A 13,685-nucleotide genomic window follows, 5' to 3' on the forward strand; every position below is an offset into this window, starting at 1 on the left:
GAGTAGAGAGCACCTGAAGAAGTTTCTGTATGTATGTATGTATGTATGTATGTATATATATATATATATTTTGTTGTTGTTGTTGTTGTTGAGACAGAGTCTCACTCTGTCACCCAGGCTGGAGTGCAGTGGTGTGATCTCGGCTCACTGCAACCTCCGCCTCCTAGGTTTAAGCAATTCTCGTGCCTCAGCCTCCCTAGTAGCTGGGATTACAGGTGTGCACCACCACACCTGGCTAATTTTTGTATTTTTAGTAGAGGCAGGGTTTCACCATGTTGGCCAGGCTGGTCTCAAACTCCTGACCTCAAGTGGTTTACCCACCTCTGCCTCCCAAAGTGCTCCATGATAGGAGTTTTCAGATGCTGCTTGGCTTTGGAGAGTTCCTTATTCCCACTACAACTCTGAGCTGTAGGGCAGCTCCTATTAGCCGTATGCAGATCGCCACTAGTCTTAGCCCCACACTTTCTCAGAGCACACAGTCCACGCTAGGAGATCTGTGACTCCCCACTTCGTGGCTGATGAGCCTAATTAGGGCCCTCCATTCACACACTTTCACACACTTCCCCACTCCTAGTTCCTGTGTTCGTAATTTGGGTGGTGAGAGTGGCCACCCAGTTTCCCAGTTGGGGTGGTGAGCCGTTCTCGTTACCTCCAGTTTCCTAGTTGGGGTGGCGAGCCACTCTTGCCACCTCCAGTTTCCTTTTTGTAACTGACTTAGCGAGCTAAGTCCTGTCATGTCCTGTGTTGGTTCGGGTGTGAGTTTCATATGAATTGACGAGCCACTCTTGTCACCCCAAGTCCCTCTGGGTCAGACTATTTGGCACACCCCAGGAGGTGATCAGGCTCCCCTTCCGTCCCCATGGGTCCTCCCTTGGGTCCCAAAACCTTACTGTGGTTCCTGAAGTGCGCTGTTTCTGAAATCGTCCTGTAGTCCCTCTTTGGGTTCTGTTGTGCTGCTGGGTAGGGGCGCCAGGTCAGGGGAGAGCTGATCTCCCCTACGGGCTGAAGTTCTCCTGGCAGTGCCTGGGGTCACAGGTCTCCCCTGGCCCAGGGCTCCGGCCCCCAGAGGCAAAGGAGACAGTAAACCTGCCATTGCGGGTCGTTTTGTGGCCACCAAAAATGTTGCGGGGAACTGAGGACCAGAGAGACTGATAGGGAGAACAGGAGGATTGTTTATTTTAAGGTATGCACCGGCTCAGTGGATTCACATCCAAAAAAACTGAACATTGAACAAAGACAGAGCGGGGTTTTTATAAGCGGATTTACAGAAGTAAAACAAAAGCAGTTAATCATACAGTGACAGGTCACATAATCTATAGCATAACATAACTTGTGGCCTTGCATAGCTGGTGACCTTGTAGCTGCATTGAAAGAAAAACAAGAACTGGCTAAATACAGACATTTGTAATACATAATCATGCTTAAGAATCCAAGGAAAGGAGTAACAGTAAAAAAATTAGTCTTTTTCTTTTTTTTTTTCCTTTAACCTTGCTCTGGATGGGGGTGGTGGTGTTTGGAGCCTATTCCTTTGGCCTTGGCTTTCTGGACAGTGTTATCTTATAACTCCTTGAAGTGAGCTTGCTAGGCAGAGGAAAACTTGTTTTTTTCTTTCTTTTTCTTTTCTTTTCTTTTTTTTTGGTACAGAATCTCACTCTGTTGCCCAGGCTGGAATGCAGTGGTGTGATCTCGGCTCACTGCAACCTCCGCCTCCTGGGTTCAAGCAGTTCTCTGCCTCAGCCTCCCGAGTAGCTGGGATTACAGGTGCCTGCCACCATGCCCAGCTAATTTTTTGTATTTTTAGTAGAGATGGGGTTTCACCATCTTGGCCAGGCTGGTCTTAAACTCCTGACCTTGTGATCCACCACCTCAGCCTCCCAAAGTGCTGGGATTACAGGCATGAGCCACCACGCCCGGCCTTGTTCTTTTCTTTTTAACCCTTGCCTTGCCTGTTACTTAGAGTGAATGAATGCATATTTATTTTTAAATTTCTGCCTTAACTTGAGGTCAGGAGTTTGAGACTGGCCTGCCCAATATGGTGAAACCCTATCTTTACTAAAAATACAAAAATTAGCTGCATGTGGTGGCACATGCCTATAGTCCTAGCTACTCGGGAAGCTGAGGCAGAAGCATCACTTGAACCAAGGAGACGAAGGTTGCAGTGAGCCAAGATCATGACACTCACTGCACTCCAGTCTGGGCGACAGAGCTAGACTCGTCTCAAAAAAAAAAAAAAAAAAAATTTGTTATCATTCCAGTGTTTTGTGTGCACAATAGAATTTTAATGTAATCAGATTATACTGCGTGGATAGTCTTTGTGTTTTTTATTTACCATTGTATTGTAAGCATTTTTATAGCACTTAGTATTCTTTGAAAATCACATTTGATCTGGGTGTAGTGGCTCACACCTGTAATCTCAGCATTTTGAGAGGCTGAGGCGGGTGGATCGTTTGAGGGCAGGAGTTCCAGACCAGCCTGGCCAACATGGTAAAAGTCCATCTCTACTAAAAATACAGAAAAATTAGCCGGGCGTGGTGGCACGCGTCTGTAGTCCCAGCTACTTAGGATGTTAAGGCATGAGAATCACTTGAACCTGAGAGGCGGAGGTTGCAGTGAGCCAAGATTGCACCACTGCACTCCAGCCTGGGTAACAGAGTGAGACTCCGTCTCCAAAAAACAAAAAAAAAAAAAGAAAAGAAAATCACATTTGAAAAGAATCTGTAATGTCAGTTTTACTTTCTAAATGCCTTTCAAATTGATCTACTTCTCTCCCACCAGCATTGCCATCACCCTGGTTTAGATTTCCATAATCTTACCTGGATTGCTTATTTCTCTTTCCCCTTTCCTTCCCATGTATTTTCCCATGCTTTGCAGTTGACAGGTACCTCTTGGCAGTCTGATGAAACCTTCAACTCCTTCTGAGAATAACATTTTTAAATGCATAGCTAAAGCAAACCAATATAGTTACAAAATATTAATACTTTTTAAAAAAATCTTGTGATATTATATTTACCTCTTTGTTAATGTATTAAATAGCAAGATCTAATGATCCTTCCAGAAACTTCCATGATTTTAAAGTAGTGATGCAAGGGCCAAAATTATTATTATGAGATTTTTCCAATATTTATAATGGGAACATATTTTGAGATTTGTATTGGTTTAAAAAGTCAGAGCCTATACTCACAATTGAAGGAAATGCTAAGTTTTATTCAGAGGTTAGTTAAAAAGAAAGATTGTTTTTTCCCCTGATCCAAGTTCATGGACAGCACTGGATTCCATGAACAGACCATTTGGTATCTATATGGACTCTAGTTTGAAAACTCCTTTGTTCTTGGGACAAACTCCAAATTTTTAATGTAGTCTTCAGGACTTTTTATGATTTAGCCTGGCTACTTTTCCAGCCTGGTTTCCCTCATTCTCATTTGGCTTATAGTCTAGCCACACTTGTTTTCTTTTAAGTCTACAGATGTACCCTGTTCCCTCCTCTCTCAGGGCCTGTCTATGCTATTCCCATCGCATGGAATGCACCTCCAGTCATCCACACACCTAGCTAATGTGTGTTCATTTTTCAGCTCCTAGTTTAAATGTCACTTCCTCAGGGACGCTATCTCTGATCATCCCACATTGCTAGATAGGTCCCCTTTTATTTATTTTGTTTTAATTTTTTAAGACAGAGTCTTGCTGTGTTGCCTAGGCTGTAGTGCAATGACCTGATCATAGCTTATTGTAACCTCAAATTCCTGGGCCCACGGGATCCTCCCACCTCAGCCTCGTGAGTAGCTGAGATTACAGGCATGTGCCACCGTGCCTGGCTAGTTGTTTTTAAAATTTTTTGTAAAGATGTGTGTCTCATTATGTTTCCTAGGCTGGTCTTGAACTCGTGGCCTCAAGTGTTCCTCCCACCTTTGTCTCCCAAAGTGCTGGGACTGCAAGCATGAGCCACTGCACCCGGCCAGTTTCCCCTTTTAGATGCTACCATAACACCCCGTGCCTTTCCTTTCAACACTTTTCCCAGTTTATAATTCTGTTTTGTTTATTTATTTATTTTTATTTTTATTTTCTTTTTGAGATGGAGTCTTGCTCTGTCTGCCAGGCTGGAGTGCAGTGGTGCAATCTTGGCATACTGCAACCTCTGCCTTCTGGTTTCAAGCAATTCTCCTTCCTCAACCTTCCGAGTAGCTGGGATTACAGGTGTATGCCACAACGCCTGATAATTTTTGTGTTTTTAGTAGAGGCAGGGTTTCGCCATGTTAGCCAGTTTGGTCTCAAACTCCTAGCCTCAGGTGATCCGCTCACCTTGGCCTCCCAAAGTGCTGGGATTACAGGCGTGAGCCACCACACCCACCAGTAATTCTATTTTTTGTAATCCTTTGAGTGTCTGTCTCCCTCACTTAAGTGTGTGCTCCATGAAGGTAGGGACTATTTTATTTTGATTACTGCTGTATACTTTGCTCTTATTATAGAGCAGGCCCTCAGTCAATATTTATTACATCAGTGAATGAATACTGATAACTTAATGTTCCTAAATTCTTTGACTCCTGTCTTACTTCCTTAGGTCTGTCTGTTCTCCCCTCTGAAACATTTTTCCCAGCCTTGCCTGGCTAACTTCTACTCCAACCTCCAGTTTAGTTAAATATGCTTCCCTCCATGTACTGTCTCTAAACTTCCATAACAACTAGATATATTTACATAAAATTAAGATTTTTTTTGTTTTTTATTATTTTTAAAAATTTTCACATAGAGATGGGGTCTCACCATGTCGCCCAGGCTGGTCTCAAACTCCTGGGCTCAAGCAGTCCACCCACTTCGGCTCCCCCGTGATGAGACCCTGTCTCTACAAAAAAAAAAAAAAAAAGAAAAATTAGCTGAGCATGGTGGCGTATGCCTGTGGTCCCAGCTAATCAAGAGTCTGAGGCGGGAGGATTACTTGAGCCTGGGAGGCAGAGGTTGCAGTGAGCCAAGATTGCGCCACTGCACTCCAGCCTAGGCGACTGTGAGACCCTGTCTCAAAAAAAAAAAAAAAAAAAAAAAAAATCCATTTGGTAGTTTGGGTTTATTTTCCTTTCCCTCTTCTATAACTTTGTTCATTCTTCCTGAAAATGTTCTGACTACACACTGTAAGCATTTTTGTATTTAAATATCTGGTAGTTCTCTTAAGAGTATGCCTTATTAACTTTAAAAGTATCCATTAAAAAAATTTTTTTTTACCGGTTGCAGTGGCTCATGCCTGTAATCCCAGCACTTTGGGAGGCCGACGCAGGTGGATCACAAGGTCGGGAGTTCAAGACCAGCCTGGCCAACAAAGTGAAACTCTGTCTCTACTAAAAATACAAAAAATTAGCCAGGCGTGGTGGCAGGCGCCTGTAATCCCAGCTACTCAGGAGGCTGAGGCAGGAGAATTGCTTGAACCCAGGAGGCGGAGGTTGCAGCAAGATGAGATTGCTCCACTGCACACCAGCCCAGGCAACAGTGCATGACTCCATCTCAAAAAAAAAAAAAAAAAACTGTGGTTACTTAGTAGGTGTATATATTTATGGGGTACATGAGATATTTTGATACAGACATATAATGTGTAATAATCACATTAGGGTAAATCAGGTATCTTTTTTTATTTTTTTCAGTCAAGGTCTTGCACTGTTGCCCAGGCTCAAGTGCAGTGGCACAATTATAGCTCACTGGAGCATCGAATTCCTGGGCTGAAGGGATCATGCCTCAGCCTCCTGAGTAGCTAGGACCACAGGCACATGCCACCATGCCCAGCTAATTTTTGTATTTTTATGTAGAGATGCGGTCACACTATATTTCCTATGCTACTCTTAAAATCCTGGTCTCAAGTGATCCTCCTGCCTCGGGCTCCCGAAGCACTAGGATTACAGGTGTGAGCCACTGTGCCTCAGGCCTTTACAGTATCCACTTTTAAAAATTACATTTAGAAGCTGGGCATAGTGGCACATGCCTCTATTCCCAACTACTCAGGAGGAAGGATCGCATCAGTCCAGGAGTTCAAGGGTATTGTGAGTGATAATTGTGCTTGTGAATAGCCACTGCACTCCTGCCTGGGCAACATAGCAGGACCCTATGTTTAAAAAAAATATATAGTTAGTAAATGTTGAATGCCATTTTTCCCATATGGAAGTTCTACCTGAAACTCACACTTTCCATTTAAGACTTGAGACTGACTTTCTCAGTCCACTATAAGCATTAATTAATACATTGGTTCTACTCTGCACACTTCTGCTTCTAAAAACAAACTGAACAAGACCTTCCTTTGCCTATAGTTGCTGCTGATTAGTTTCTATCTTTTCCAGCTTTCATCTGTAACTTACAGCCAGTATTCTCAGGGCTATCAGGAGGCTTGTGCACCCAAATTCCCATTCTCTCATTGTTACCATTCCTGTTTTGTATCTCAAGGTTCTGTGTTGGTTATCATACGTCATGTTCTTTGAAGCTCTCAGGCTGCCTGCTTTTTGTTTGCCATAGCTGTTCCTGTTACCTCTCATTTTCCTCCCTGGAGGCAGTTATGTTGCCTCTATTTAAGCACTTAGCAGTCAGAATCTTCCTATTTTGCTTAAATACCCAACATTTGTCAGTAAGAAATAATTTTGTATTTAATTGTGTATCCCCAGGAATTTTGCCCATTTCTCTTTGCCTTGCTTTCAATCATGATAGAAGCACCTTTTTCTTTTCAGTAATATTATTGTTAAAAGCCTTAATTATTTTGTCTTCTGTGCTTCAAACTAAGTAATTCTGACTTCCTTAATCTTTTATCACAGGCTCTGTTCTCCAAACTTTCAATCTTTTCTGTTGTTCTATATTCCATTGTTTTCTCCTCCTACTCATTCAGAGGCAAATTAAGGTGGTTTTTTAAGTTTTGGTTTGTAGACTGTGTCGTTATGTGAGAAATTTACTTTAGGTTTATATTGTCAACCCCATAGCACAAGCCAGGTACTTAATTTAGGCATTAGTCAGTGATATAGTTTGAATATTTGTCCCTGTGCAAATCTCACGTTGAATTGTAATCCCCAGTGTTCGGGGTGGGGCTTGGTGGAAGGTGATTGGATCATGGGGATTAGCCAGGCGTGGTGGCACATGCCTGTAGTCCCAGCTACTCGGGAGGCTGAGGCAGAAGAATCTCTTGAACCCAGCTAATTTTTGTATTTTTAGTAGAGACGGGGTTTCACCATGTTGGCCAAGCTGGTCTCGAACTCCTGACCTCGCGATCTGCCCGCCACAGCCTCCCAAAGTGCTGGGATTATAGGCATATCTTTTTTTTTTTTTTTTTTTGAGACAGAGGCTCACTCTGTCACCCAGGCTGGAGTGCAGTGGCACTATCTCAGCTCACTGCAACCTCCACCTCCCAAGTTCAAGTGATTCTTCTGCCTCAGCTTCCTGAGTAGCTGGAATTACAGGCACCCGCCACGCCCAGCTAATTTTTGTATTTTTAGTAGAGACAGGGTTTCACCATGTTGGTCAGGCTGGTCTTGAACTCCTGACCTCAGGTGATCCACCTGCCTTGGCCTCCCAAAGTGCTGGGATTGTAGATGTGAGCCACTGTGCCCAGCCTATTTATTTATTTTTTGAGACAGTGTCACTCTGTCATCCAGGGTGGAGTGCAGTGGCGCAATTTCTGCTCATCGCAACCTCCACCCCACGGGTTCAAGCAGTTCTTGTGCCTCAGCCTCCTAAGTAGCTGAAAGTATAGGTGTGTGCCACAATGCCCGGCTAATTTTATATTTTTAGTAGAGACGGAGTTTCACCATGTTGGCCAGGCTAGTCTTGAACTCCTGACCTCAGGTGATCCATCCGCTTCGGCCTCCCAAAATGCTGAGATTACAGGCGTGAACCGCCGCGTCTGGCCTGTTTTTAATTTTTAGAGACAGGGTCTCGCTTTGTCACCCAGACCGGAGTGCAGTGGCACAGTCATACCTTAATACACCTTCCTACACCTGGGCTCAAGTGATCCTCCAGCCTCAGCCTCCCAAGTAGCAAGGATTACAGGTGTGTGCCACTATGGCCAGCTAATTAAAAAAAATTTTTTTTTGGTAGAGAGAGGGTCTCGTTTTGTTGCCCACCCTGGCCTTGAACTCCTGACTTCAAGCCATCGTCTGTCCTTGGCCTCCCAAAGCCCTAGGATTACTAGCATGGGCTACCAAGCCCAGCTGGTATCTGAGATTAATGATGATTTATTTCCTTTTTTCCAACTTTAAGATTTTTAGTTTCTTTTCCTGCTTTATTGCCAAACATTCCATTATATATTTAATGTCTTTAAGATTCATAGTGCTTTCTCTCTCTTTCTCTCTTTTTTCTTATTCTTTTTTTCTTTTTTCTTGATTAGTGTTTCCAGAGGTCTTTATCTGTATAGGTCCATTGGGAGAGAGAAAGCATATAATTATTTGAACAGGGAAAGTTTTACATAAAGAATTATAGGCTGAGCATGGTGGCTCACATCTGTAATCCCAGCACTGTGGGAGGCCAAGGTGGGAGGATTGCCTGAGTCCAGGAGTTCAAGACCCGCCTGGGCAACATAGTGCCCCAGGGCCAAGACAGAGGGCACTAAGAAGACTCCTCCCTCAGGACTCAGATTCAGGCTTCTTGGAGGAGCCACAGCTGCTGTGAATGGCAGAGGGGTTGCTATGGTGCCATATTAGCAAAACTTGTTGGAAATCTGCCCTTTGGACCTGGTTGGAAATTTATCCTCTAGTATGCTGTCCTTTAGGGTGGTGGGGAAAGCTGTTCATGGAGAGGTGTCTCACCTGAGGCACAACTTTTTTTGGGGAGTTGGCAGGGCAAGCTGCTGGCCACTCCATGCTGCAGGAGGTGCTGCAGGGTTGGAGGACATCTCTTACAAAAGCATCCAAGGGGAGGGCTGATGGTGGAAGCTGTTGACTGCTTTCCAGTGCACTGCAGGACCCTGACACTGGAAAGCTTCAGACATCACAGTGGCCTGCTCTGTGACAAGCAGGGGAACCAAGAAGCAAAACTCTTCTTACAAGTGTCTCTCTAGCACCTTATACTGAGAAAGCTTAACATCATGCCAGGTGGCAAAGGAAAAATATGTAAAGGACCCAAGTCGATTTTTATATTATTTTATTTTATTTTATTATTTATTTTTAAATTAGAGATGGTGGTCTCACTATGTTGGCATGTCTGGTCTCAAACTCCTGGCCTCAAGTGATCCTCCTGCCTCAGCCCCTCAAAGTGCTGGGATTACAGATGTACACCACCATGCCAGACCTGCAAGTCTATTAACAGCGAGGCAGAAAGAATGAATTTGTAGGTTGGGGCAATACATTTGTAACTGATAATAGTGTCTTTGAATTTTGTTAAATTTTTTTACATGAACCAACTTTTTTCTCTATATATTATATTTGTTTTCTAATTTTGTTTATGCTCTTATGTTTATTTCCTTCCTTCTGCTTTCATTGGTTTTAACTTGCTATTCTTTTTCTAGTTTCTTGAGATGATTGCTTAGATCGTTAATAAACAGTGCCTTTCCTCCCAATATATGAATTTAAGTCTATACATTTCCCTCTATATTTCTGTCATATACAAGTTTTTTTGTTGTTGTTTTTTGGTTTTTTTGAGATGGAGTCTTACTCTGTCGTCCAGGCTGGAGTGCACTGGCGCGATCTCGGCTCACTGCAAGCTCCGCCTCCCGGGTTCACGCCATTCTCTTGCCTCAGCCTCGGGAGTAGCTAGGACTATAGGTGCCTGCCACCACTCCCTGCTATTTTTAGTAGAGATGGGGTTTCACCATGTTAGCCAGGATGGTCTCAATCTCCTGACCTCGTGATCCGCCCGCCTCAACCTCACAAAGTGCTGGGATTATAGGCGTGAGCCACTGTGCCCGGCAAGTTGTTGTTTTTTTTGTTTTTTTTTTTTTTTGAGACGAAGTCTTGCTCTTGTCCCCCAGGCTGGAGTGCAATGGTGCGGCTCACTGCAACCTCCGCCTCCTGGGTTCAAGCAATTCTTCTGCCTCAGCCTCCCTAGTAGCTGGGATTACAGGCTTCTGCCACCACGCCCGGCTAATTTTTGTATTTTTAGTAGAGACGGGGTTTCACTACGTTGGCCAGGCTGGTCTCGAACTTCTGACCTCAGGTGATTGGCCCACCTTGGCCTCCCAAAGTGCTGGGATTACAGGCGTGAGCCACTGCACCTGGCCTTTTTTTTTTTTTTTCTTCTTTTAATTTTAGGCGGAGTCTGGCTCTGTTGCCAGACTGGAGTGCTATGGCGCAATCTCGGCTCACTGAAACCTCCCACTCCGTGATTCAAGCGATTCTCCTGCCTCAGCCTCCTGAGTAGCTGGGATTACAGGTGCCTGCCACCAGGCCCGGCTAATTTTTGTATTTTCAGTAGAGAATGGGTTTCACCATGTTGGCCAGGATGGTCTTGATGTCCTGACCTCGTGATCTGCCCGCCTCGGCCTCCCAAAATGCTGGAATTACAGGCGTGAGCCACTGCGCCCGGCCCGTATGCAAGTTTTGATGTGCTATATTTCCATTATCATTTAGTTCAAAATAGTTTCTAATTTCCGTTGTGCTTTCTTCTTTAGCTTAAGGGTTATATACAAGTATAGTGCTTAAATTCCAGAAAGGTAGAATTTTTCTAGTTATCTGTTTTGTATTGATTTCTAGCTTAATTACACTAATGGCAGAGAACATACCTTCAATGATTTCAGTACTTTGAAATGTCTTTGAGACTTGCTCTGTGTCCCTGCATATGGTTGTTTTTGGTAAATAAAATGGTGTGCTCTGTTATTGTTGTTGACCTTTTTTATATGCTTGTTCTTTTTAGTTGCTGAGAGGAGTTTTCTTCCTCTGTAATTATGGATTTGTGTATTTTTTATTTTAGTTTTGTTGAGCTCTGTCAGGTTTTTGTGTGGGGGGCGTGGGTGTTTTGTTTTTGTTTTAGAGACAGGTCTTGCTCTGTCACCCAGGCTGGAATGCAGTACTGTGATAATGGCTCAGTGCGGCCTTGAACACCTGGACTCAAGCGATCCTCCCAAGTAGCTGGTACAGGTGTGCACCCCCATGCCTAGCTAACTTTTAATTTTTTTTGTAGAGTTGAGGTATCACTATGTTGCCCAGGTTTGTCTCAAACTCCTGGCTTCAAACAGTCCTCCCACTTTAGCCTCCTAAAGCTCTGGGATTACAGGCATGAGCCACCGTGTCCAGCCTCTGTCAGTTTTTGATTTATATGTTTGAAAGTTAGGAAATTGAATGTTTTCCAACTTAGTCTTATTATATATTCTTGGTGCTGACTACTTTGTCATTATGAAATATCCCTCTTTATCTCTAGTAATCTTTCTTGCCTTAAAGTTTATTTTTCCTGATATTAACTCCACTAGCTTTCTTTCAGTTAGTGTTTAGTGTTTTACCTTTTTTCATTTTTTTACTTTCAACCTCTCTGTCATCATAATTGGAGGATGTCTCCTGGGACTAGTATATAGTTGTATTTTTTTAATCCAGCCTATTTTAATCTTTTAATTGAAATATGCTGTTGATTTATAGCTAATGAAATTTCCGATGCATGTGGGTTTAAATGTTACTCTTTATATACCATTTGCTATTTGTTTTCTATTTGAGCTACCTCTTTTATACTTTTAATATTTTCCTTTTTCTTTTTTTTTTTTTTTTTTTTAGACGGAGTCTCGCTCTGTCGCCCAGGCTGGAGTGCAGTGGTGCAATCTCTGCTCACTGCAAGCTCCACCCCTTGGGTTCATGCCATTCTCCTGCCTCAGCTTCCCGAGTAGCTGGGACTACAGATGCTTGCCACCACACCCAGCTCATTTTTTGTATTTTTAGTAGAGATGGGGTTTCACCATGTTAGCCAGGATGGTCTTGATCTCCTGACCTTGTGATCCGCCCGCCTCGGCCTCCCAAAGTGCTGGGATTACAGGTGTGAGCCACCGCGCTCGGCCTCTTTCATGCCTTCTTTAGAAATAATAAAATATTTTTGAGTATTCCATTTTCTCTGTTAGCTTATTAGTTATATATTTTAACTATTTTAATATTTGTTTAGAGTAGGGCTTTTCACTTTTGGCAGTATTCAAACTTAGGCCTGTGATTATTTATTGTAGAGGGCTATCCTGTGCATGGTAGGATATTTAGTAGCTTCTGTGGCTTTTACCTCTAGATGCCAGTAGCACCTCACCCCAGTTGTGACAATCAAAAAATGTTTCCAGACATTTCTGAATGTCCTTTGGAGATAAAATCACCCTGGTTGAGAACCGCTGCCCTAGAGATTACATATAATAAGCCTAGGCATTCTTGGCTTATTATAATCTAATGTTAATGATAACTTTTACCAATTACCCAACAATGCCAGGGCCTTACTCCATATTCACTCTCCCACCTTTATACTTTGATTTTGTACACTAATTATTCATTTGTTATGCACCCACATTCTGTTATTCATTTTCTGTGTCTTTCTTTCAGAGCTCTTTACTTTCTGTGTGTATCTATGTCTTAAATTTTCCTTCTACCTTTATTTTATATAAAGATAAGGGATTTTGATTCTATCGCAAATCCAGGATGATCTCATTAGAGATCCTTAATTTAATTACATCTACAAATGTTTTTGTTTGTTTGTTTGTTTGTTTTTGAGACAGAGTCTCGCTCTTTCACCCAGGCTGGAGTGCGGTGTCATGATCTTGGCGCATTGCAGCCCCTGTCTCCCAGATTCAAGCTATTCTCCTGATTCAGCCTCCTGAGTAGCTGGGATTACAGGCGTGCACCACCACACCTGGCTAATTTTTGTATTTTTAGTAGAGATAGGGCTTTACCATGTTGGCCAGGCTGGTCTCAAACTCCTGACCTCAGGTGATCCACCCACTTTTGCCTCCCAAAGTGCTAGGATTACAGGTATGAACCACTGTGCCTGGCCTAAAGCTTGTTTGTAATCTTTTTACTGGACTCTGTTTTTATTCCATAGGTATTTAATAAATATTTGGTGAAGGAAGGAATGACAGACTCTGAGAGGTTTCTGTCACTGAAGTATGTTTAGGACTTTTATATATATGCATATGTTTATTGATTATTATGTCACAGGCATTCTGTGGCAGACTTTTCATTATTTTTAATTAGATACCAAGAGTATGGTCTTTTAATTTCCATTGGGTTTAAGGTTTTTCTATCTTTGAGTTTTTAATTTATATTTTCTGTTTTTATTGTTGTGATAGTGGTTCTGTTTTGTTTTACATATCAGCCCTTTGCCAGAAGCTGAACCTGAACCATTGAGGATGCAATTATAGACGGAGCTAGTGTTAGTCTGACAGATTTGTACCTGAATGTTGACTTTGGTTACAGTGTTTAACTGTTTGCTATTCAATGAATCTACTTAGTAACATTTTCTGAGATTTAGAAAGAAGAAATAGTAATCATTGTGCTTTCTGTTCTCTTTCAGCTTTCAGAAGAATTATTAGATAAATGGCTCTCCTACCCAGAGACCCAGCACGTGCCCCTCAGCCAGCATATGCTTGGTTTTGCTATGAAGTCTGTTACACAGATGGTAATGGGTAGTACATTTGAAGATGATCAGGAAGTCATTCGCTTCCAGAAGAATCATGGCACAGTAAGTCTGGGGCTAAATTTAAAATTACTCTTTCAGGCTGGGCACGGCGGCTCACACCTGTAATCCCAGCACTTTGGGAGGCTGCAGTCAGGAGTTCAAGACCAGCCTGCCCCACA

The 13,685-nt window shown here is 42.8% G+C and overlaps 1 protein-coding gene across 9 annotated transcripts in view; it reads left to right on the plus strand.

The window, feature by feature from the left end:
- The window catches only part of LOC100447885 (cytochrome P450 20A1), a 57,266-nt gene that overhangs the window by 14,098 nt on the left and 29,483 nt on the right, over positions 1-13,685 (plus strand). For all 9 annotated transcript variants that reach the window (XM_009238009.4, XM_002812766.5, XM_009238011.4 and 6 more), the window contains one exon: positions 13,402-13,569. In XM_009238009.4, the coding sequence (XP_009236284.1) occupies positions 13,402-13,569 (168 nt within the window). The remainder of the gene's footprint in view (positions 1-13,401; positions 13,570-13,685) is intronic.

The sequence above is a fragment of the Pongo abelii genome, chromosome 11, assembly GCF_028885655.2.
Source record: "Pongo abelii isolate AG06213 chromosome 11, NHGRI_mPonAbe1-v2.0_pri, whole genome shotgun sequence".
NCBI lineage: Eukaryota > Metazoa > Chordata > Mammalia > Primates > Hominidae > Pongo > Pongo abelii.